The sequence below is a fragment of the Brachyhypopomus gauderio genome, chromosome 1 (assembly GCF_052324685.1).
Source record: "Brachyhypopomus gauderio isolate BG-103 chromosome 1, BGAUD_0.2, whole genome shotgun sequence".
Taxonomy (NCBI): Eukaryota; Metazoa; Chordata; class Actinopteri; order Gymnotiformes; family Hypopomidae; genus Brachyhypopomus; species Brachyhypopomus gauderio.
This window is the reverse complement of record NC_135211.1, coordinates 49,577,640-49,602,290: the sequence shown is the minus strand read 5'-3', so window position 1 is coordinate 49,602,290 and position 24,651 is coordinate 49,577,640. Positions and strand designations below refer to the sequence as shown.

At 43.6% G+C, this 24,651-nt stretch overlaps 1 protein-coding gene and 2 long non-coding RNA genes across 4 annotated transcripts in view; 1 reads left to right on the top strand and 2 right to left on the bottom strand.

The window, feature by feature from the left end:
* Window positions 1-1,470, bottom strand: part of LOC143524617 (uncharacterized) — a 5,176-nt gene extending 3,706 nt beyond the window's left edge. Inside the window, exon 1 of the long non-coding RNA XR_013133493.1 lies at window positions 496-1,470. This is a non-coding gene — a long non-coding RNA (uncharacterized LOC143524617). The remainder of the gene's footprint in view (window positions 1-495) is intronic.
* Window positions 807-20,366, top strand: LOC143524166 (uncharacterized). The gene is made up of 8 exons (XM_077018259.1): window positions 807-960; window positions 2,443-2,570; window positions 2,780-3,121; window positions 3,430-3,572; window positions 3,819-3,919; window positions 4,010-4,062; window positions 5,353-5,457; window positions 20,228-20,366. Exons 2-7 carry the CDS (start codon window positions 2,447-2,449, stop codon window positions 5,373-5,375), a joined length of 786 nt encoding a protein of 261 aa, XP_076874374.1. The 5' UTR covers window positions 807-960; window positions 2,443-2,446; the 3' UTR covers window positions 5,376-5,457; window positions 20,228-20,366.
* LOC143524501 (uncharacterized) lies at window positions 8,023-24,651 on the bottom strand. 2 transcript variants are annotated; one of them, XR_013133483.1, is made up of 4 exons: window positions 24,458-24,651; window positions 21,980-22,066; window positions 10,248-10,424; window positions 8,023-10,068 (listed from the first exon to the last, which is right to left on the bottom strand). It is a non-coding gene; the product is annotated as an uncharacterized LOC143524501 (long non-coding RNA). The 2 variants fall into 2 exon arrangements; XR_013133482.1 differs by lacking the exon at window positions 24,458-24,651 and having other exon boundaries at window positions 21,980-22,105.

Here is a 24,651-nt window from a genome sequence, read left to right as displayed (position 1 = left end):
ACCGCCCGCACGCACGCACGCACACACACACACCTCAGAGCGCACGGTAACGACAGACTTTCTCGGAGCAAAGCAGCGACCCGGAAGGGGAGGGGGAGAACCCAGAGCAGTCCTGATGGCCTCAATCAAGCCCCTTTTATAGGAGCTTCGCAATTAAAAGAACCAATAAACTATATGTAGTAATTAAATTACCACCAATAGATTTGATCAGGAATTAATCTTATTAAAACTAAACCACCCGGCTACAAATGCACAGCCAGCCAGTGGATGGAGGCTAGAATAGGAGATATGTGCTTTCTCTTGTGTTAACCAGTTAAACGTCGGGCAGCAGCATTCTGCACTAACTGGAGCCGTTTGAGTGTGGACTGGCTAACTCCAAAATTAAGTGCATTACAGTAATCCACCCTAGACGTGATGAAGGCATGGATTGCTGTTTGAAAGTGCTCGTGTAGAAGAATCTTCATCTTCACCAGCTACCTCAGCTACTCCACCCACCTGCCAATCGTATCCACATATCCTGTGTAACCCATCTTCAGTAAGTCACCTTGTCATTGTGTTGCTTTCTACATCCTCTTTCGATCTGTCACTCCTTCATGTCCCTTATGAATCTTTACAGTGATCCAATTTAAAATTACTGTCCATCTTAAAACCCAGGTTAGAAACTGTTGGCTTCCCATACAGTGTCAAAAGGTCCAAGTCAACAGGGGGCTGCATCACAAGAATCACTGGGAACAAACACCATCACGTCATAACCATTACACCACACAAGAGCTATGCGTGATTAAAGGAAAAGTGAGTAATTTCTCTCCAGAGGCAAAAGAAAAAACAGGAAGACCACACTTAGGATAACTTCCTGCAAAAGGAGCTTTCACCTCTTGAAGAACAATACACCAAATGAAACCTCTTCACCCCAGAACTCTTAACCCAAGACCCAAGAGAAGACTGTTCCTCACAGCAAAGGTAAGAAAGAGAAAAAGGACTTAAAGTTTCCACTCAAGATTACCATTTACTTACAAGTCGAGGGCACAAATGTTGGTGTAGCTGGCAGTATGAAAACTATTGTGTGTCTGTCATTTTCCAGTCCAAAAGGTTTTCTATTGTTTGGCCTATAGAGACAGTATCCAGGTTTAGGGGGGATTGTATCTGTATATGTAGTGAGAGATTGGGGGAATGTGTATGTTTTTTTTTTTATTATGCTTAAGACATTATTCTGTGCCACATAAAGCAGTGGGATATTTGCTTGTGTGTAGAAATAAAGAGGAAGGACTAATTGAGACTGTAAAATTAAGTTTTGATTTGTAATGTACATTATGAAATTTTCCTTGACTTCTGTGTTCTGTGATCGGATGCAAAGCACTTTGTAAGTCGCTCTGGATAAGAACATCTGCTAAATGCCATAAATGTAAATGTTTGTGAGTGAACTAACAGTAATTACCACAGAGTGACCACAGAGACAGTGGAGCAGATGGAAGTAGGTATGTAGGTAGGTAGGTAGATACTTTATTGATCCCGAAGGAAATTTAGTATATCGTAAGTATGCTTTGGATCAAGTAAATTGGTCTCAAAATTAAAATTAAAATGTAATAAGCAAAATCGAAATGTAATCCTAAATTTGCATGTACATGTTCTGCTCATGCAAGCATCTTTTATTCAAAATTCAAATGCAGTAATTCCATTTGCAATTTGGTAGACATCTATTCATATTTCATTTACACATACATTTCACTGCTTTATTTATTTAAATCAAAATATTTTTCCCGATTTGTATGATCATATTTTATGTGATCATGCAAAGGTTGTATCAAAATTATAATTAAAACATTGTCACCTAATATGGATTTCCATTCCATGATAATGGATGGAGAGCAGCAGTCCTCAGTACGTTCTCCCTCTGACAACAAATTAAAGGCCTCTCGTCAAATGTATCATAGCGAAACTGAAAGTGAATCTAAAAACGATCATGCATATTCATGTATATATAATTGGTCATTAAATATGCACAAAGTAGTTTAACTTTTCTGATATTTCCACAGATTAGCTGGTCAGTGTTCCTGGCTGTGCTGCATTTATAATACTGATAATAATGCATCAAGACATACACAACAATAAACAGGATGGCGTGCTGTTCTAATTATGGGATTGACAGATAGTTTACTTCCTATGTGCATCACAAGATGTGGTAAACAGCTTTGCACCTACTCCTGACCACATTATGGCACCAGTTTTTGTTCTGGAAACTGGAACTTTGCTCTGGAAACTTTGCCTGACCCACACAGCTTTTGTGAATCATATTCATCATCATTTGTCTTAATAATAAAGCCTCTCTCAGGTGGATTTTGTGTCCAGGGTGCTTGTTATCATATCAGTGAATTTGACCATCAAAAATTATTTGAGTAAAAACTGATTCATCTGTCTGAACTTACTCACACTTCACTGAGACAGATTGATGGAGATGAGTGGGAAAATCTCTGCAAATACAGATCCTACTGGATACAACATGTCCGATCCAGAAGACAAGAACAATGGGCTGGAGACTCTCAGGACCAGAAACAAGGAAAGTGACAATTCAGGTCAGTACACTCATATACTCTCTCTCTCTCTCTCTCTCTCTCTCTCTCTCTCTCTCTCTCTCTCTCTCTCTCTCTCTCTCTATCACTACATACATATATATGTCTCAATACCCTAATGTGGCCTTAATTATTTCTTGAAGTTTAACATGTGAACAGTGTGATATATTGATATATTTTTTAAATTCTTAAAAATACAACTTATCTTCTAGGCTCAGGATCGAAACCTGCAGTGAGCAGATGTTCCAGACTGACTGCAGTGTGTCTGGTGCTGCTGTGTGTTCTCCTGCTGACTGTCATCATAGTGATGTGGGTCAAGTTCACTGCAGAGAGAGACCAGTTACAGACCAGTTACAATAACCTGACTATAGAGAGAGACCAGCTACAGACCAGTAACAATAACCTGACTATAGAGAGAGACCAGCTACAGACCAGTAACAATAACCTGACTATAGAGAGAGACCAGCTACAGACCAGAAACTATAACCTGACTATAGAGAGAGAAAGTGTACAAAGGGACAGAGACAGAATCCAGCTGAGGCTTTCTGAAATAGGTAAGAGATTAATTAACCTCTTACATCCATTAGAAAATGTATGCTGGAATTTATATGCACATAATTGCAGAAAGGGCAGTGGATAATGTAACTGCATGTTGCATTTATAGCACTGCCATATCAAGTAACATAATGTCTGTAAATATTTGACTCATATCATAAATGTAACTACTTAGGATCATAATTTTAATGATAGATATCCCTCACTGGGTAAGAGTGACTCAGGGCTGCAGAGAACTACAGTAGCACCAGACTGTGTTGCTGTAGATGCATCAGCTCTGGTTAATTTTGTGTGTTAATCTGAATAGACAAGGCCACTGAGCAGGGATGGATGTGCTTCAACTCCAGTTTTTACTACATCTCTACTGAAGTGAAGAACTGGAATGAGAGCAGACAGGACTGCAGAGAGAGAGGAGCAGACCTGGTGATCATAAACAGCAGAGAGGAACAGGTGAGAGAGAGAGAGTGAGAGAGAGAGAGAGAGAGAGAGAGAGAGAGAGGAGCAGACCTGGTGATCATAAACAGCAGAGAGGAACAGGTGAGAGAGAGAGTGAGAGAGAGAGAGAGAGAGAGAGAGAGAGAGAGGAGCAGACCTGGTGATCATAAACAGCAGAGAGGAACAGGTGAGGCAGATTGTTTTGTGATGGTGTGATGTAAGTGGTATAGTTTCATATAAATGTATGTTACACTTCTACAGAACTTTGTTTCCATGATGAGCGGAGATAAGCAAGTTTGGATTGGTCTGACTAACACAAACCAGGACTGGAAGTGGGTGGATGGCACAGCACTGATGACTGAGTAAGATATCACTGATCTGAGCCCTGTTGAAGATGTAATTACTGACTCTTACACTACAATGCTGACAAACACTCTGATTGTCTCTTTCAGCTACTGGAGAACTGGGGAACCCAATGGACCAAATGAACACTGTGTCATTACAGGTCGTGGCTCTGACAGTGTACAAAACTGGGCTGATTATCAATGTACTCACTCCTTTTTTTGGATCTGTGAAAAGAGCATTTTTAGATGAACTTGTATTAGAATGAATAATTGATATTTTTTCTGGCAGTGTTATTTTGGAAGAATACATGTTGAACTGCATGTTGGATTCCCTTCTGTCGTTTTCTGAAAATGACTTGCAGATTAGCAGAAGCATATGTAGACAAAACAGTTGTAATGTGATTCAAGCCCAAAACATATCAAAACAGATCAACCAGGAATCCCAGAGTCATCATCAGACAGGCAGAGTAACCAGGTTGACCAGGAACAGCAGACAGTATGTTAATGTGAGATCAACCAAACAGGTGAAAATAAGACCCACATGACTGATAACAGCTGGAGAAACAATCAGGAACTCAGCTAGACTATAGACTATATGCTAAGGTGTTCGTGACAAGGGTTTTTAAACAGTCAGAGATGTTAGTTCATAGGTGTGCAGTGAGGTATGTTAGTTTTATGGTGTGAACATGAGACTTACGAGGCATGCTGGTGCTAAAACAGACACTGACACGAACGCAGCACTAAACCAAATAATGAGAATATGGGGGAAGAATGGTGTAAACTCAATAGGATTGTATTTGTACTGAACACTAAGAACAACAAACAAAAGTAAAGAACAAACCATACAAAGTAAGGAACTAACACATACCACGGTTAACACATGGAGTACAGGAGGTGGAGTGAGCAGAAGTGGGCGTCTCCCCTGAGGTGCCACGCCTACCGTGACACTAAGGAACTAAGGAGAAACACACATAAGAATGACAGGTGGGGGAGGAGCCAAGTATGATGGTGTTAACACACAATAATATATTCATATCACACTTCACATCACACTATCATATCACACTCACTTTATTCTGTGGTCTGCTGCACTGCACAGAATCAGTAGTTTCACTTATTTTAATTCAATATTTGAATAAATGTTTACACTGAAGACACTAAATGTCTTTATACTTCATATTTATCAGACCAGCTGAGCAACAGTAATGTGCATGGATCATCTACTGCTGTTCTAACAAACATATGCACTTCCATAAAGTCCCACAAACTTTGAGATAAAACTCTCTCACCAGATGGGAGACAAATACAGCTAGTTCTACCTACACAATTTTAATATGGTAAATGATTTTGAAAGAGCAGGGTTTTCTTATTAGTAGAATGTAAAGGTGATTGTAGGTGTGATGTTGTGAAAGGCAGAGGCAGGATGCTGAAATGAGTCTTTGTTGATCGAGGTGGTGAGGACATCTCTGTCTGAGGGACACACCAGATGAAGGACTCACGTTGGGCTCAGGTTCAGCCAGTGGAGGGCACACAGGCTCTGGAGTGAAGTGCACCAGGTGAGTTAAAGAAGGCTGATTTAGATGTAATCATGTTAGGTTAATGAAACTGAGTCATTCACTCAATGTTTAAAGCCTGCGACAGAGAGAAACTACTTATGTATTACCAACCAACAGGCACCCAACATTATGCTGAAGTTCACTTACTACTAAAAGTAACTCCACATTCAAACTTCAGTCAGACCGTTCATCCTAATCCAGAAAAATGTGAGTTTGCAGCCATTAGCTGCTCCATACTCTTACTAGCCTACTTGCTGGGTCCTTAAGCCCTACTTTTTCAAACGACTGCTGTCACCATCACAAGTGTCCGCTGAGTCCTAAAGTCTACCCGATATAGACACAACCTAATGTTTATATGGTCCTAGCCACTACATATATATTGGGGATAAGACTTGAAACACACTAAACAAAGAGGCACTTTAAAATAGAGGAAAGCAGAGGACAACAGAAGATTATTTGCCCTGTATTGGTTTACCATCTATGTTTCGTTAATGAAACAAGTCTCTAGTTTGCTCAAGCTCAAGTGTGACATGCCTGCTGTGATAGTAAGTGGACTGTGGACTTCACACCTCAACCACAGGTTGCACTTTTGCCCTCTTAGAAACCATGTTCATGACAAGACACATCACAAGCTGTTCTATATCTGTCAATACTTTATGTCCATAGTGGATGTTAACAGTATTTGTCAAAGAGATTGACTTTAATCAGACATGTTAAACATACTAATAATATATTAGATAAACTGAAAAAAGTGTGAGATTTGGTCTTTTGAATCAAGCTGTTTCTTTTTATTGTTATTAGAGCTCTTTAGCTGTAGCATTTTTGTTCCAGCTGAAGTTCAAAACTTTGTGGAGTTAAACGAGAAGTTTATTTATATTTATAAAGACTGCTGCTTTGTCACTTCCTGGCAGCAGCACATTAAATAAACTTAGTCAGGAAACATCACATGAGTAAAGAGGAGCAGCTGTACTGTAGTGTCTTCACACAGAGACACTAGAGTTTAGTGTTTGATTGAGTCTGTAATAGATTAGACATGTCTTGGAGTGTGTCTCATGATGTTAATGGTATTCTGGAGTTGGAGAGAGGAAAGCGGGTGGAGATGGTGGTTGATATCTATGAAAGTGCAGACACTGTTAGAGGTCATGACCCCAACTCAGAGATGGAGGACTTCACAGCATTGCTGTAGTGTCTTCACACACAGACAGAAACAGTAGTTCAGTGTTTTAGTGAATCATTCACAGGTCAGAGATGTCTAAGAGTGTTTATGATGTGAGCTACATGGAGGAGCTGAGGAGAGGAGATCAAGAGGACATGGTGGTGGTTATTTATGAGAGTACAGACGCTGTTGGAGACCATTACACACATGCAAAATTCGAGGATGCAGACTCAGACAGGAAACTACAATATCAACCCACAGGTAATGTTACAAATTCTCTATTCAACCATATATGAATGTAGGTAGATAATAATAGCTAAAGAGCTCTAATATCCATTAGATTACATTGACTATAAGACTTGTATGGCTGTACAACCATACAAAGAGAGGAGTCATTTCAACTGTGACACCAATGGCGTGATGGAGCAAATAGGAGGTGGACACAAGTGCTGAGAAGAGTGAGATATAATTGGGGCAAATCCAGAATCACCATCCTTTAAAAATTCCAGAGTGAAAATCCATGTTGTCCAGAGAGAGACACGATTTACTCAAATGACATGGCTAGGGATGTTAACTACAATATACATTGAGATGGGAAATACTGACCTGAGCAGCTGTACATTAAACAAAGACCAGCACTCAAACATGGGAAACACAGTGCTAAAATATAAGATACTAACAAGAAACTAAACAAGGAACACATGGGAACAATTACAAGGGGCGGGGTTACAAAATACCAGGCTCAACACAAAAGACTTGACAGACAGGAGAGAGACCGATCAAGATGTGAATGGCAGACGGTGGGTGGAGCCAGACGTGACATCAACAAGGTCTTCTTCAAACAGAAAGGAAAAATTCAGTTGGAAAGTTTTATGCTCACAGAAAGATATTGCATTACACAGCAATAACGTTTTGAAAAAAAAAAACTGAACCAAATTTGAGCAAATTGTGTTTTGTAGATTCAGCTACTGGAAAACTGGGGAACCCAACAGACTAAATGAACTTTGTGTCATTACAGGCCATGGCTCGGACAGTGTAAAAAACTGGTCTGATTTTCACTGTAGTGACCAGTTTGGTTGGATCTGTGAAAAGAGTATTTTTAGATGAACCTGAATTAGAATTAATGTTTGGTGTTCATTCTGGCAGTGTTATTATTTTGGAAGAATAAATGTAAAAATGCATATGGATTCCCATCTGTCCTTTAATGAAAATGACTCATATAATTATTATGTATTTTAGTCAACCCTCTGAAGTGAAATTTCTGTGTGAGGACTTAAACCATTAGTGCAAGTATGTGCAGGCAAAACATCAAGTTGTAATGTGCACCACTACAGTTGTAATGTGCAGCAAGCCCAATATATAAAATACAAAATATTAGTCAGGCAAAATAGTTTTAACAGAAAGAAACAACCAGGATCTGAAGAATCATCATCAGACAGGCAGAGTAACCAGATCGATCAGGAGCAGCAGACAATATGTTAATGCAGGATCAACCAAACAGGTCAAAACAAGGTCCACAGGAGTGATAACTACAGCTGGAGAAACAACATCAGGAACTCAGCTATACAATAGACATTGCACTAAGGTGTTTGTGAAAAGGGAATGTAAACAGTGTCACGCATCTCCCACCCCCTCTTGTCACTGTTGTTTGGTTCCTTTTAGCTCCTTCCAGCTATTCCTAGCACTTGTTTCTTTCCCCATGTTTTTCTGTTCCTGTCAGTCCCTCCTTGTGATCTGTGACTCCGCCCTCTGATATTATGCCCACCTGTTCCCAGTCTGATCCCCTTGTTAGTCTGCCCTATTTAAGCTGTTCCTTCCTTGTTCAGGGCTGGATACTGTATTGATTGTTGCTGTTATGATGTATCTCTGTGATCTGTAAACTGTGAATCATTCTTTGTGTGATTCTGGACTCTGTGGATCCCTGTCTGTATTTTAGAATAGAATACAATATACTTTATTAATCATGGAGGAAATGAGGGATTTTGCTTCTGTTTAATCCCTGTTTGTTAGTTTATATTTGTAGTCTGTAATCATTGCTGTTTGCTTCATTTCCCTCTTGTTTGTTCTGATATGGATATCCGTCTTGGCTTGTCGACCCTGGATCGTGACCCCGACTCTGATTATGGATCTGCCCTTAATAAACCTCCCTCTACTCAGCACATGCGTCTGCCTCATCGCACACTGACACCCCGGACGTTACAGGGAGTGATACTAGTCCACAGGTGTGCACAAAGAGGTGTATGGCCAGTGATTAGTACACAGGTGTATAGCAGTATTAAAATACATGGTTTCTTTAAATCTCTTCCCTTTTTTTGAAAAGTACACACATGTGCAAAGTGAGGGGTGTAGCCAGTGATAGTACATGTGAGGACAGTAATGGGTGTGGCCAGTGAATACTGTACACAAGTGTACTGAAGCAGCTGCAATGGGCTGTATAATCATTGAGAGAGCATTAGAATCATTGACCTGCTGCACTCATAATGTATAAGAGTTCTGGTTCCAAATGAGGGCTCATGTCTGCCCTCTGCTGGTCATAAATAAAACGTGTTGTCGCTGGTCTCAGCCAAATAAAACTTCCAATTTTCTGAAAATGCTTAATATTGTCTTGAGATGTGAGGCAAAGGCTCAACAATGTGCAGCCCTGACCTGCAAGATCTGTGGGCTTAAGTGCTGTGAGTGAAATAGGGAACAGGTGTCAATAATGAGGTGATTGGGACCGCGAAATGGTTTGGTGCCTGAGGGCATGTGTCTGGTTGAAGTTGGCGTGTGTGTCTGTGAGTCAGCACGCATGCGCCCTCTGGTGGCTTCCAGGCTGACCCACCGTAACACTCTTTACTCCCCCTTTGCTCAGCTGAACAACAGTAATGTGCATGTATCAAATGCTGCTGCTCTAACAAAAATACGCAACAACAGATAAGGCTCCCTCAGCAGATAAAAATAAAATAAACATTCAAACGGAGACACAAATACAGCTAGGACTACCTATACATTTTAATGTATAATATGACATGATTTTGAAAGAGCATGGTCTTTTTTATTAGGAGAATTAAAGGTGATTGTAGGTGTGAGGTTATGAGAGGTGGAGGCAGGATGTGGAGGTGAGTCTTTGTTGACCCAGGTGGTGAGGGCACCTCTGCCTGGGGCGCACGCCAGACGAAGCGCCCGCCTTGGGCTCAGGCTCTGTTCATGCATCTGCTCTCCCAGTGGAGGGCACATGGGCTCTGGAGTTAAGTGCACAAGGTGAGGTGTTCTTCCATGGCTTGGGCGCTGGAGACACCACCGTACAGGACGTCCCTGCTCTGACCCTGTATTCAACGGTCGGATGAGAACCCTCACAGTGGGTCTCCTCGAGGTCCTTGTGGGAGTCCGTTGAGTAATCAGACTCCACGTCTGAACCTGAGCTGTAGAGGTCATCAGACTCTTCACCATAGCCATGACCCTCTTCAACGCTGTCTCTGTAGCAATACAAGGAGAGCAGGTAAGATCCTGCACAGCCCCACCCTGGATCACCAGGCCCCACTCTGAATCACCAGGTCCCACTCTGAATCACCAGGCTCCACCCCAGATCATCAGGCCCCTCTTAAAACTTCCCAGGGGATCCCTGGTCCTTCAGTCAGGGACAACGTGCACTCACTAGCTTAAAGGGTTCCACCACGCGGACTGGGTTGAGGTGGCTTTGTCAGTTCCCTTTTCTCCTTCCTCTTGTGGTGTTCCTCAGTGGTTGACATTCATGTAAAGTTGTGAAGTGGCAGAGGCTGGATGTTAACGTGATTCTTCTTTACACACAGACATTTATTCAATATGTTACAAACTGAAACCAAAACACGAAGGGAAACGGTGAATGATTGTTGACAAACTTCACATTTGACATTTGACAAACATTAAACACATAAAGCATGACAGGTCAGTCAATCCAGAGCCGGTCTTTGCATAGAGGCGTGGCTAGGCAACTGCCTTGGGCCCCTCCCACTGCAGCCCACTGTAGGGGCCCCCTGATTAGCTGACTTATTTCTCGCAAGTCGCCTTGAGCCCCCAAATTGCTAAGTCCACCACTGAGTCAATCCACCATGCGTAAGGCACAGTATACACAGGGTAAAACACCAACAAAATTTAAAAAGGGACTTCCGGTTTAGCATGGAGTGAGTGGACGCATGTGAGAGGAGCTCCCATTTTATTTTCCCAATTTTTCTAACTACCTGTTAGCTTGAGAGCAGAATCTACATCGAAATCATATACCGACTTGAGAACTATTAACTGACGAGATGACGAGTAAAATGCACCTCCGACATAAACAGGGTGAGAAAGAAACAGAAGCGGTGAACAAGAAAACCAGCAGTAAAAAAGTAGCAGCGGAAACGCCATTACCGCTCATGCTACCAGAAGATTTGAACAAACTGCGCTCAGTACTTCTCGAAGATATGACTCACACTATCCAATCCGTGTTGAAAACAGAACTGACTCCGATTAATTCAGCTTTGGAGTTAGTTAAATCATATTATGAATCGCACGATGAACGCATTCGCGGACTCGAAGACGGCCTGAACGACCAAAGCGACCGACTGGTGAGCGCAGAGGAAGCCATTTCAAATCTACAGAAAGAAAACTCCTGGCTGAAAGAAAAAATAGATGATCTTGAGAACCGATCGAGGAGATCTAATCTGAGAGTTGTGGGCATTCCGGAGAATTTGGAGGGGTCAGATCCCATCTCGTTTATGACGACGTTTTTTGAAGAAGTGCTGGGGTCTGACTTCTTTTCGCGACCACTCATGCTCGCACGCGCACACCGGATCGGAGCGAAACCAACAAATACTGAACGCACGAGACCGAGAGTGTTTTTGTATAATTGGGTGCAAATGTTTTTGGCACCCAATTATCTGCCCAATTATATTTGACACCATGACATGAGAAGTTCATTGAGATGCTGCTCAGTACACTGACTGTTGCTTGGTCACTTCCTGACCAGCTATCAGTCCTTGAGTTAAACTCAAGAAACACCACATGAGTAAAGAGATGCAGCTGTATCTACAGAAACAGTAGTTCAGTGTTTTAGTGAATCCTTCAGAACACAGTGATGTCTCAGATTAATGAAGATGTGATCTACACTGAGGAGGAAGAGAAGAGAGGAGAGCGAGTGGAGATGGTGGTGGATATCTGTAGCCTGTGGGACTTAGTCCCAGTGGGGAAGGAAATGGAGGGGCACTAGGACCCAGCAGGAAGCATCAGCGTTTTGGTAATCACGTAATGTGGATATAAGGAGCTCCCTCGATACCCGTGAGGTGCCGCCATTGTGGAAACGTGTGCTCGGAACGCGAACGGAGTTTGGAGTTGCCGACTTTGCCGGGTTCGTGGGTTGATCGCTTGTACGCAGGAGAAACGGTATGTGAATGCTTTGGGTGTGTGTGTCTGTGTAAATAGTAGTGCAGATGCCGGTGTATTGACTCAATGGGCTGGCTTGTTCATTTATAGCTGGATGCAGTACGGAGAGTTTGGGCTGCTGACACAGTCATTGATATTGGGGGAGAGGATTGGAAGTGCAGGTAATTATGCTGTTTTGTGGCAAAGTTGGATACGGCCTGAAGAAGGGGACTGAATTCTGTTAAGGAGTGACTCGGTACGGTCCTGTTTTAACTGCTGGGTTCGTTTACATATATTAATTATTTCTAATATTTTTGTTTAGTTGTCCGGGGAGGCTGCAGAGGAGTGGAGACGCGCCTGTGGTGCAGCCGCTGTTTTTTTTCCACCTTGATTTGTGTTTGTGGTGTGTAGTACAACACCTACAACAAACTCTACAGATTTTTACTTTATATTGGGCATTATTGTTGATTTAAATCAGTCATAGTTCTGCATTGCCAGTTAGGTGAGCTCTATCTGCTTTGTATTTTATTTTAAATAACCAGCTGTAATTGTTGTATTTTAACAGCCCCTTTTTATGTAAGACTATAGCTGGGTCCCTTTTTTTTGTACCTAGTGTTACTATCTTAGAGTCTTTTAACCTTGGGGTTGTGATGTCATCGCTCCTCCTTTTACATTTGTTATAATAAAAGTGTTATCGTACCTACAGCTGTGTGATCACTGTATGGGGATCATCACGGGGAACCATTACGATTGGATGGGGCTTTTCCCCCCCCTTTTATAATTCGGGAGTGGCGTAGTTTACATTCGTTTGGGTTGCATCGGCTACATTTTGGCGCAGTCGGCAGGATCACACAGCTGGTTTTCTTAACTGTTGGAAAGTTAGAGTTTTGGTTGTGTTGGAAGTGGAAAAAAAAACAGTGGTTGCAGTGGATTGGAAGGGGAAACCAAAGTTCAGCAAGAATCGTGGAGGCTTGCCTCTGATTGGCTACTTATTTTTTGGTGGTTGCGTTTTGTTTATTGTAATGTCTACTGGTACTGAACCCGGGGCGGTAAGGGAAAGTATGGAGGAACAGCTAAGGGCATTATTGGCCCAAGTTCAACAGTTGGAGGCAGATAATGCAAGGTTAAGAGATGCTGCAGAATCTAGTAGTTCTGTGCCTTCAGTTCCAAATAGACCAGATTGCTATGTTTATGTACCCAGAGAAAGAAAATGCCCCAAATTCTCTGGCAACACTAGCAGTTTACCTGTAGAGGAATGGGTTGAAGAGGCCCGTCAGTCCTTGAGTGTACGCCATATGCCTCAATGCGAACAAGTTTTATTTTTGTTTGATCATTTAGAGGGTGAGGCCAAGAATGAAGTCAAGTTCCGGGCACAGTCCCATAGGGATACAGCAGACAAAATCTTTAATATATTATCAGAGACCTATGGGGCCTCCCAGTCATTTGTTTCTTTGCAGAAACAGTTCTTTCAACGCAAACAGAGAGAGGGAGAATCTGTGCGTGAATATTCGCATGCTTTACTGTCTCTGATGGGGGCAATCATGCAAATTAAACCAGGGGGTGTTCCAGAGTCAGATATTCTGGTACGAGATCAATTTATTGAGCATACAAGGGATGGAATGTTGCGACGCGAATTGAAACGTTTTGTTAGATGTAACCCTGATTCTTCTTTTTTAACAGTTCGGGGTGAGGCGGTTCGTTGGGTTGAGGAGGGAGAGCATGTGCCGGCCCCTAGGACTAGAGCTTATTCATGCGATTCGAGGGTTCATGTGGTGGACGATTGCGCTGTCAATGCCGGCCCTAAAGATGAGCTGGTGGAGGTAAAAGCGTGTTTGCGCAAACAACAAGCGCAATTGGATGCTATTTTAAAACAGTTAAGTACATGTCCTCCAGGTTCCTCTTTCAGCACGGGTAATGGTAGCGTAAGTCGTAGACCATACCGTTTCCAACCAGATGGAAAGCCTATTTGCCATCGTTGCGGACAACCGGGCCACATAGTTCGATTTTGCCGTACTCATATGGGAACTAGCTCTAGTGTACCCAGACCGGAAGGGGTGGTCGGGGAGAGTCAACACCCGGGGGTGGTGGGTTATGCTTCCCAACAACAGGGAAACTAGTACCCCCTGGCGAACGGAGCCCAACGTCAGAGGGGGGTTTAGGGGGCTCAGCTATTCCGGTAAAACAGTCCTCGAAATTGGTGGGGACTCGACCTTTGGTGGAAGTTGGTATGGGGGGCATGAAGGTTTCTTGCTTGATTGACACCGGGTCAATGGTAACCACCATTCCAGAAAGTTTTTTTAGACAACACTTCCAGCCTGGGGTTGGTGGTAAGTTACAGGAGTGTAATTGGTTGCAGCTTCGAGCTGCCAATGGATTAGAGATCCCATACCTAGGCTATATGGAACTTGATATGCTGATTTTAGGTAAGACTCTTTCTGGAATGGGGGTTTTAGTAGTAAAGGACCCCGCTGGCCCGCTGGCTAGTAGTCAAACTCTTCAGGCGCCGGGTTTGCTGGGGATGAATGTGATCAGTGAGTGCTACGATGAACTTTTCCGCCAACATGGGTCTGCTCTGTTTACTTCTGGTCCAGCTCGGGGGGCTAGTGAGGCATGGAAGGAAGCTTTATTAACATGTCAGAAACTTGACGGTTTGCCTTCTTCAGGATATTTGGGCAAGGTGAGGTCTAAAGGCCGGGCTGCGGTTTGCATCCCTGCGGGGTCCATACAAACAGTTACTGCTACTTGTACTAAGGTATTTGGTCAGGCTCTCCGTCATGTACTGTATGAACCAAACTGTGGGAAAATGCCCGCTGGTCTATTAGCCTCTAGGTCTTTCGTGACTATCGATAATGGAGAAGTTTCTGTGCCTATTGTAAATGTAGAAACCAGGGATATCTGGCTTCCCCGCAGAGTGGTTCTGGGTGCATTATTTATGGCTCAGGTACAGCCAGCCAGTGGCCACATGGTGGTGTTCGGAGAGGAAACTAATGCCCAGTGTACAGTGCAAGTTCAGTCCGTCCAGACTCCAAAGGACATTCTTGACCTGTCTGATATCTCTTGGTCCAATCTCAGTCCTGCACAAGAACAGAGCAGTAAGGCCCTCCTTCAGCAGTATAGCTCCGTCTTCTCTTGTAGGGATGGAGATTTGGGTTGTACCAATCTCATAGAGCATGAAATACCTTTGCTGGAGGACGCACCCGTACGGCAGCGATATCGCCGCCTCCCTCCCTCACAGTATGAAGTGGTCAAGACACACATTGGAGAGCTGCTGGATCAGGGAGTAGTGCAGGTGAGCTGTAGCCCCTATGCCTCCCCTATTGTCGTGGTACAGAAGAAAGATGGCACCATTCGCCTCTGTGTAGACTATAGGCAACTTAATTCTAGGACCAGGAAGGATGCTTTTCCCCTCCCTCGTATAGAAGAATCATTGGACGCTTTGGCCGGGGCCACCATGTTTTCAACACTTGACATGACCAGTGGGTATAACCAGGTGCCTATGGCAGACAAAGACAAGGCCAAGACCGCATTCTGTACACCATTTGGTCTTTTTGAGTTTAACAGGATGCCCTTTGGTCTGTGCAACGCACCGAGTACGTTTCAGCGCTTGATGGAGCGCATTTTTGGGGATGAGCGGTTCCAATCTTTGCTACTTTATCTCGACGATATTGTCGTCTTTTCTTCTGATTTTGGGAGTCATCTGCAGCGGTTAGAGGTGGTTTTGGCCCGACTAAAGCAATACAATCTGATGTTAAAGTTGAAGAAATGTCGCTTCTTCCAGTCTGAAGTTAAGTATCTGGGGCACGTGATTTCAGCCGCTGGGGTTATGACAGACCCGGACAAGATCCAGACGGTGGTAGAGTGGAAGCAACCCACCACTTTGACTGAACTTCGCTCATTTCTTGGCTTTGCCTCATACTATAGGCGGTTTGTAGAGGGTTTTGCCAAGGCGGCAGCTCCCCTGCATAAGTTGGTTGGGGTTCTTCAGAGTCAACGTACACCCAGGGGAGGGAACTCCCTCAACGAACACTGGGATAGTGTCTGTGAACAAGCTTTCCAAGAGTTGAAACGAAAATTAGTGGCTTCTCCAGTGTTGGGGTATGCCGACTTCAGCAAGCCATTTTCTGTTGAGATTGATGCTAGCCATGCAGGTCTGGGAGCAGTTCTGTCACAAGATCATGGAGAAGGGAGAAGGCCAGTTGCATTTGCCAGTCGGGGTCTTTCCATAACGGAACGTAATATGTCCAATTATAGCTCCATGAAACTGGAATTGCTTGCCTTGAAATGGGCGGTCACAGAGAAGTTCCGAGAATACTTGTTGGGTGCCAGGTTTACAGTCTATACGGACAACAACCCCCTTAGCTATTTACAGACTGCCAAGCTTGGGGCGGTTGAGCAGCGCTGGGCCTCTCAATTAGCATTATTCAATTTTGACATCAAGTACCGCCCAGGGGCCATGAACCGTAATGCAGATGCACTCTCCCGGCTGCCTTGTCCTGCATCCCCCAAGGAAATGGCAGCAGTTGCCCCAGGCATTTCGGGCCCATTGTCCATGGGTCCGTTGGCTAGAAGTCAGGTACTAGAAGCCCCTTGTTTTCTTATTGATGCTCTTCCAGTACGGGAAAGGGCTGATTTACAGACTCTACAGGAGGCCGATCCTGTTATAGGATCCTTTCTACATTTTTGGCGGAGGGGGCAATTACCAACTTCTATGGAACGGAAGGAAGTTTCCGCCGATGTCCTAGAGCTGGTTCGACAGTGGCAAAGGCTTGGAGATCGTGATGGAGTTTTATATCGACATGTGCAGCCACCAGAGGGGGGCAGACCTTCATGGCAATTAGTGTTACCCCGTTCCCTGCGCAATGAAGTACTTGTAGCCCTACATGACGACCAAGGCCATCAAGGATGTGAGCGGACTACAAGTTTGGTGAGGCAACGGTGCTATTGGCCGAACATGAGGAAGGACATTGAGAAGTGGTGTCAGGAGTGTGAGCGTTGCTCCTTAGCCAAAGCGGTTCAGCCCAAAGTACGAACTTTCCCAGGCAACCTGTTGGCTTCTCGACCATTGGAGGTGGTGGCCATTGACTTCACGACCCTAGAACGAGCAAGTGACGGGAGAGAGAATGTACTAGTCGTAACCGATGTCTTTTCAAAATTTACTCAGGCATATCCCACCGCAGATCAGAAAGCAAGTACAGTGGCTCGCATACTTACGGAAAAGTGGTTCTATGTCTATGGTGCCCCCCAGCGGTTACATTCTGATCAGGGCCGGAACTTTGAGGGGGACCTCTTGCGAAGCTTATGCAGACTGTATGGGGTTGAGAAAAGCCGCACCACACCCTATCGACCACAAGGAAATGGGCAGTGCGAGAGATTCAATCGCACCTTGCATGACCTACTACGAACTCTTCCTCCAGAGAAGAAGCGAAAATGGCCACAACACTTGCCCCATGTGCTGTTCGCGTATAACACCACTGTGCACTCCTCCACAGGTTACAGTCCTTTTGAGTTGATGTTTGGACAAAAACCACATCTTCCAGTTGATGCATTGCTGGGAACTCATCCAGAAGGTCAGCTTGAGGTCCCTGTGGAGGACTGGATTACAAGACACCAGGAACATCTTCGGTCAGCCTATGAGTTGGCAGGCCGCCATCTGCAAGAGGCAGCGGCCCAAAGAGTACAGCAACAGCCCACGGGAAATGTTGACCTCCTGCCGCCAGGTACAATAGTGTACAAGAAGAACCATGTGTTGGGTAGGCATAAAATTCAAGATGTGTGGGACGCTAAGAAGTATGTGATAGTGAAGTGCCTAGATGATGTGGGACGGGTGTACACAATTACACCTGTTGAGGGTGAGGGCAGGAGGCATAATATTCATCGGACAGAACTACGAGTGGCTCCAGGGCCAACACCTCAGGTGGTCCTTGGCGAAGGAGAGGAACGGGTCCCTTGCCCAGTGAGTAGGACCGAGGCCCAGGATGATCAGGATGAAGAGGATGACTGGAGTGGCCCAGTAGTGGTAGTGGCACCTCGTGATGCAGACCTAAGAGTGCAACCTGCGACTGTAAGGCCCCCAGCACCATCATCTGAACCTGGGGAAGCAAGAGAGGAGCGCAGTTCCGCTCCAGCCGTTAGACCAACAGCTGAGTTGACCCCAGTTTCCTGTGCTCCCCCAGCAACCGTTGGCCCCGTCCGTCGGACTGGCAGAGCAACGGCTGGACTCCACTCTAACCCGCACCACCTACCTCGGGCTTTTGCGGCCCACGGTAATGGGCAGGTGGGGGCTGCAGTTCACCTTCAGGTAGATACTATTCAAGCCTATTTTAGACCATGGTGTTAGACTAGTTGCCGCCGGGACGGCGACTTCTTACGTGGGGGTGGATGTAGCCTGTGGGACTTAGTCCCAGTGGGGAAGGAAATGGAGGGGCACTAGGACCCAGCAGGAAGCATCAGCGTTTTGGTAATCACGTAATGTGGATATAAGGAGCTCCCTCGATACCCGTGAGGTGCCGCCATTGTGGAAACGTGTGCTCGGAACGCGAACGGAGTTTGGAGTTGCCGACTTTGCCGGGTTCGTGGGTTGATCGCTTGTACGCAGGAGAAACGGTATGTGAATGCTTTGGGTGTGTGTGTCTGTGTAAATAGTAGTGCAGATGCCGGTGTATTGACTCAATGGGCTGGCTTGTTCATTTATAGCTGGATGCAGTACGGAGAGTTTGGGCTGCTGACACAGTCATTGATATTGGGGGAGAGGATTGGAAGTGCAGGTAATTATGCTGTTTTGTGGCAAAGTTGGATACGGCCTGAAGAAGGGGACTGAATTCTGTTAAGGAGTGACTCGGTACGGTCCTGTTTTAACTGCTGGGTTCGTTTACATATATTAATTATTTCTAATATTTTTGTTTAGTTGTCCGGGGAGGCTGCAGAGGAGTGGAGACGCGCCTGTGGTGCAGCCGCTGTTTTTTTTCCACCTTGATTTGTGTTTGTGGTGTGTAGTACAACACCTACAACGAACTCTACAGATTTTTACTTTATATTGGGCATTATTGTTGATTTAAATCAGTCATAGTTCTGCATTGCCAGTTAGGTGAGCTCTATCTGCTTTGTATTTTATTTTAAATAACCAGCTGTAATTGTTGTATTTTAACAGCCCCTTTTTATGTAAGACTCTATAGCTGGGTCCCTTTTTTTTGGGTTGTCTGGTGGTTGGCAGCTCACTTTAGCCCAGGGTTGTGTGCTGTGCTTGGGGTGTTTGAAACAGTTTACGTTTGAAAGTCTGGGGAGTGGCATTGCGCACTTGGGTGTGTGTCCAAATTGGAGGACGCAGCTAATGGTTGCAGTGATTATTTTCTTGTACCTGGGCTATGCGTAGCTGCCACCCACGGGACCCATTTGAGGCTGTACCTAGTGTTACTATCTTAGAGTCTTTTAACCTTGGGGTTGTGATGTCATCGCTCCTCCTTTTACATTTGTTATAATAAAAGTGTTATCGTACCTACAGCTGTGTGATCACTGTATGGGGATCATCACGGGGAACCATTACGATTGGATGGGGCTTCCCCCCCCCCCTTTTATAATTCGGGAGTGGCGTAGTTTACATTCGTTTGGGTTGCATCGGCTACATATCTATGAGAGTACAGACGCTGTTAGAGACCATGACATCAGCACAAAACTGGAGGACACAGACTCAGACCAGAAACTACAGACGCAACCCTCCGGTAAAGTTATTATCTCCATATACATATTAATTTGAGGGGAGGTGAGATGGAGAATAAAAGTCGGAAAGATGTAACCATGTAAATTTTATATACGGCACTACACAGCAACACTGTGTAACGTGCGAGGAAAGAAACAGAATGCTGAGATGAGAGCTACACTAATATCAACACATCACTACATTCAATGTTAGAACATAAACAGTGAAGCACGACAAACATTAAACAGCGCTACGAAGTCAAATAAGAACTGACAAGGACGCTAGACAACACGCACACTTAAAGAAGACACAAGGGCAGCGCATAACATTAACAAGATGAGGGACAGGAGATACAAGGAGGACTTTTACAGTGGTGAATGGGTGGAGCTGTAGCTTTGAGAAGGATGAGAATGAAAGATTAGAATTATGTAGAGATTATGGATGAATGGGGTAAAGAAGTGGATGCAGTGGGAGGAAAATTAATGTACAAGAGTTAAAGTGGCATGATGAGGCTGTCGTGGAGATTAAATTAAAGCACATGATTCTCTTTGTGCATTATCTACTAGGAGGTGACACTACAGAAAGAAGAAAACCCAGAAGAAGATTGCAGATGACTGCAGTGTGTCTGGGGCTGCTGTGTGTTCTCCTGCTGGTCATCACAGTGCTGTCCGTCAGATACAACAACCTGATTACAGAAAGAGAAAGTGTACAAAGGGACAGAGACAGACTCCAGTTGAGGCTTTCTGAAATAGGTAAGAGATTAATTAACCCTTTACATCCATTAAGGAATGTATGCTGAAATTTATATGCACATAATTGCTATAATGGTGCAGATAATGTAATTGCATGTTGCATTTATAGCAGGATTGCCATATCAAGGACCATAATGTCTGTAAATATTTGACTCATTTATCATAAATGTAACTACTTAGGATCATAATGTTAATGATAGATATCCAACACTGGGTAAGACTGACTCAGGGCTGCAGAGAATGACAGTAGTACCAGACTGTGTTGCTGTAGATGCATCAGCTCTGGTTTATTTTGTGTTAATCTGAATAGACAAGGCCACTAAGCAGGGATGGAGGTACTTCAACTCCAGTATGTACTACATCTCTACTGAAGAGAAGAGCTGGAGTGAGAGCAGACAGGACTGCAGAGAGAGAGGAGCAGACCTGGTGATCATCAACAGCAGAGAGGAACAGGTGAGAGAAAATTGGAGGGTTGATTAACAAATACGTTCAAAAATGTTTTTGAATGTTGTACCATGTGGTGTGATGTAAGTATCATATATCTGTGTGTGAGTGCATCTGTGATAGTTTCATAGAAATGTACAATCGGTTGTTATATTTCAACAGAAAATTGTTAACACAATGAGGCGAGATAGGAAAGCTTGGATTGGTCTTTCTGACACAGACAAGGGGAACAACCAGGACTGGAAGTGGGTGGATGGCACAGCACTGATGACTGAGTAAGATATCACTGATCTGAGCCCTGTTGAAAATTGATGTCTCTTACACTACAAAACAGTCTGATTGTTTCTTTCAGATACTGGAGAGCTGGGGAACCCAATGGACTAAATGAACACTGTGTCATTAGAGACCGTGACTCTGACAGTGTACAAAACTGGGCTGATTATCAATGTACTCACTCCTTTTTTTGGATCTGTGAAAAGAGCATTTTTAGATAAACTTGTAATAATTGTTATTTATGCTGGCAGTGTTATTTTGGAAGAATACATGTTGAGCTGCATGTTGGATTTCCTTCTGTCGTTTTCTGAAAATGACTTGCAGATTAGCAGAAGCATATGTAGACAAAACAGTTGTAATGTGATTCAAGCCCAAAACACAAAACAGAAAACAGGGACAGATCAACCAGGAATCCCAGAGTCATCATCAGACAGGCAGAGTAACCAGGTTGACCAGGAACAGTAGACAGTATGTTAATGTAAGATCAACCAAACAGGTGAAAACAAGACCCATATGACTGATAACAGCTGGAGAAACAATCAGGAACTCAGCTAGACTATAGACTTTACGCTAAGGTGTTCGTGACGAGGGTTTCTAAACAGTCAGAGATGTTAGTTCACAGGTGTGCAGTGAGGTATGTTAGTTTTATGGTGTGAACACGGAGAACATGAGACTTACGAGGCATGCTGGTGCTAAAACAGACACTGACACGAACGCAGCACTAAACCAAATAATGAGAATATGGGGGAAGAATGGTGTAAACTCAATAGGATTGTATTTGTACTGAACACTAAGAACAACAAACAAAAGTAAAGAACAAACCATACAAAGTAAGGAACTAACACATACCAGGGTTAACACATGGAGTACAGGAGGTGGAGTGAGCAGAAGTGGGCGTCTCCCCTGAGGTGCCACGCCTACCGTGACACTAAGGAACTAAGGAGAAACACACATAAGAATGACAGGTGGGGGAGGAGCCAAGTATGATGGTGTTAACACACAATAATATATTCATATCACACTTCACATCACACTATCATATCACACTCACTTTATTCTGTGGTCTGCTGCACTGCACAGAATCAGTAGTTTCACTTATTTTAATTCAATATTTGAATAAATGTTTACACTGAAGACACTAAATGTCTTTATACTCCATATTTACCAGACCAGCTGAGCAACAGTAATGTACATGGATCAACTACTGCTGTTCTAACAAACATATGCACTTCCATAAAGTCCCACAAACTTTGAGATAAAACTCTCTCACCAGATGGGAGACAAATACAGCTAGTTCTACCTACACGATTTTAATATGGTAAATGATTTTGAAAGAGCAGGGTTTTCTTATTAGTAGAATGTAAAGGTGATTGTAGGTGTGACATTGTGAAAGGCAGAGGCAGGGTGCTGAAATGAGTCTTTGTTGACCGAGGTGGTGAGGACACCTCTGTCTGAGGGACACAAGATGAAGGACTCACGTTGGGCTCAGGTTCTGCCAGTGGAGGACACACAGACTCTGGAGTGAAGTGCACCAGGTGAGTTAAAGAAGGCTGATTTAGATGTAATCATGTTAGGTTAATGAAACTGAGTCATTCACTCAATGTTTAAAGCCTGCGACAGAGAGAAACTACTCATGTATTACCAACCAACAGGCAGCCAACATTATGCTGAAGTTCACTTACTACTAAAAGTAACTCCACATTCAAACTTCAGTCAGACCGTTCATACTAATCCAGAAAAATGTGAGTTTGCAGCCATTAGCTGCTCCATACTCTTACTAGCCTACTTGCTGGGTCCTTAAGCCCTACTTTTTCAAACGACTGCTGTCACCATCACTAGTGTCCGCTGAGTCCTAAAGTCTACCCGATATAGACACAACCTAATGTTTATATGGTCCTAGCCACTACATATATATTGGGGATAAGACTTGAAACACACTAAACAGAGAGGCACTTAAAAAAAGAGGAAAGCAGAGGACAACAGAAGATTATTTGCGCTGTATTGGTTTACCATCTATGTTTCGTTAATGAAACAAGTCTCTAGTCTGCTCAAGCTCAAGTGTGACATGCCTGCTGTGATAGTAAGTGGACTGTGGACTTCACACCTCAACCACAGGTTGCACTTTTGCCCTCTTAGAAACCATGTTCATGACAAGACACATCACAAGCTGTTCTATATCTGTCACTACTTCATGTCCATAGTGGATGTTAACAGTATTTGTCAAAGAGATTGACTTTAATCAGACATGTTAAACATACTAATAATATATTAGATAAACTGAAAAAAGTGTGAGATTTGGTCTTTTGAATCAAGCTGTTTCTTTTTATTGTTATTAGAGCTCTTTAGCTGTAGCATTTTTGTTCCAGCTGAAGTTCAAAACTTTGTGGAGTTAAATGAGAAGTTTATTTATATTTATAAAGACTGCTGCTTTGTCACTTCCTGGCAGCAGCACATTAATTAAACTCAGTCAGGAAACATCACATGAGTAAAGAGGAGCAGCTGTACTGTAGTGTCTTCACACAGATACACTAGAGTTTAGTGTTTGATTGAGTCTGTAATAGATTAGACATGTCTTGGAGTGTTTCTCATGATGTTAATGGTATTCTGGAGTTGGAGAGAGGAAAGCGGGTGGAGATGGTGGTTGATATCTATGAAAGTGCAGACACTGTTAGAGGTCATGACCCCAACTCAGAGATGGAGGACTTCACAGCATTGCTGTAGTGTCTTCACACACAGACAGAAACAGTAGTTCAGTGTTTTAGTGAATCCTTCACAGGTCAGAGATGTCTAAGAGTGTTTATGATGTGAGCTACATGGAGGAGCTGAGGAGAGGAGATCAAGAAGACATGGTGGTGGTTATTTATGAGAGTACAGACGCTGTTGGAGACCATTACACACATGCAAAATTGGAGGATGCAGACTCAGACAGGAAACTACAATCTCAACCCACAGGTAATGTTATAAATTCTCTATTCAACCATATATGAATGTAGGTAGATAATAATAGCTAAAGAGCTCTAATATCCATTAGATTACATTGACTATAAGACTTAGATCAGTGTGGTTCCAAAAACAGAAAACCTTTTGGCTGTACAACCATACAAAGTGAGGAGTCATTTCAACTGTGACACCAATGGTGTGATGGAGCAAATAGGAGGTGGACACAAGTGCTAAGAAGAGTGAGATATAATTGGGGCAAATCCAGAATCACCATCCTTTAAAAATTCCAGAGTGAAAATCCACGTTGTCCAGAGAGAGACACGATTTACTCAAATGACAGGGTTAGGGATGTTAACTACAATATACATTGACATGGGAAATACTGACCTGAGCAGCTGTACATTAAACAAAGACCAGCACTCAAACATGGGAAACACAGTGCTAAAATATAAGATACTAACAAGAAACTAAACAAGGAACACATGGGAACAATTACAAGGGGCGGGGTTACAAAATACCAGGCTCAACACAAAAGACTTGACAGACAGGAGAGAGACCGATCCAGATGGGACTGGCAGACG

Bases quoted from the DNA above. Each gene is read 5' to 3' on its own strand.
- LOC143524166 (XM_077018259.1), top strand. From the start codon at position 2,447: ATGGAGATGAGTGGGAAAATCTCTGCAAATACAGATCCTACTGGATAC. The intron at 3,573-3,818 runs GTGAGAGAGAGA...ACACTTCTACAG, and splicing joins TAAACAGCAGAGAGGAACAG to AACTTTGTTTCCATGATGAG. The intron at 3,920-4,009 runs GTAAGATATCAC...TGTCTCTTTCAG, and splicing joins GGCACAGCACTGATGACTGA to CTACTGGAGAACTGGGGAAC.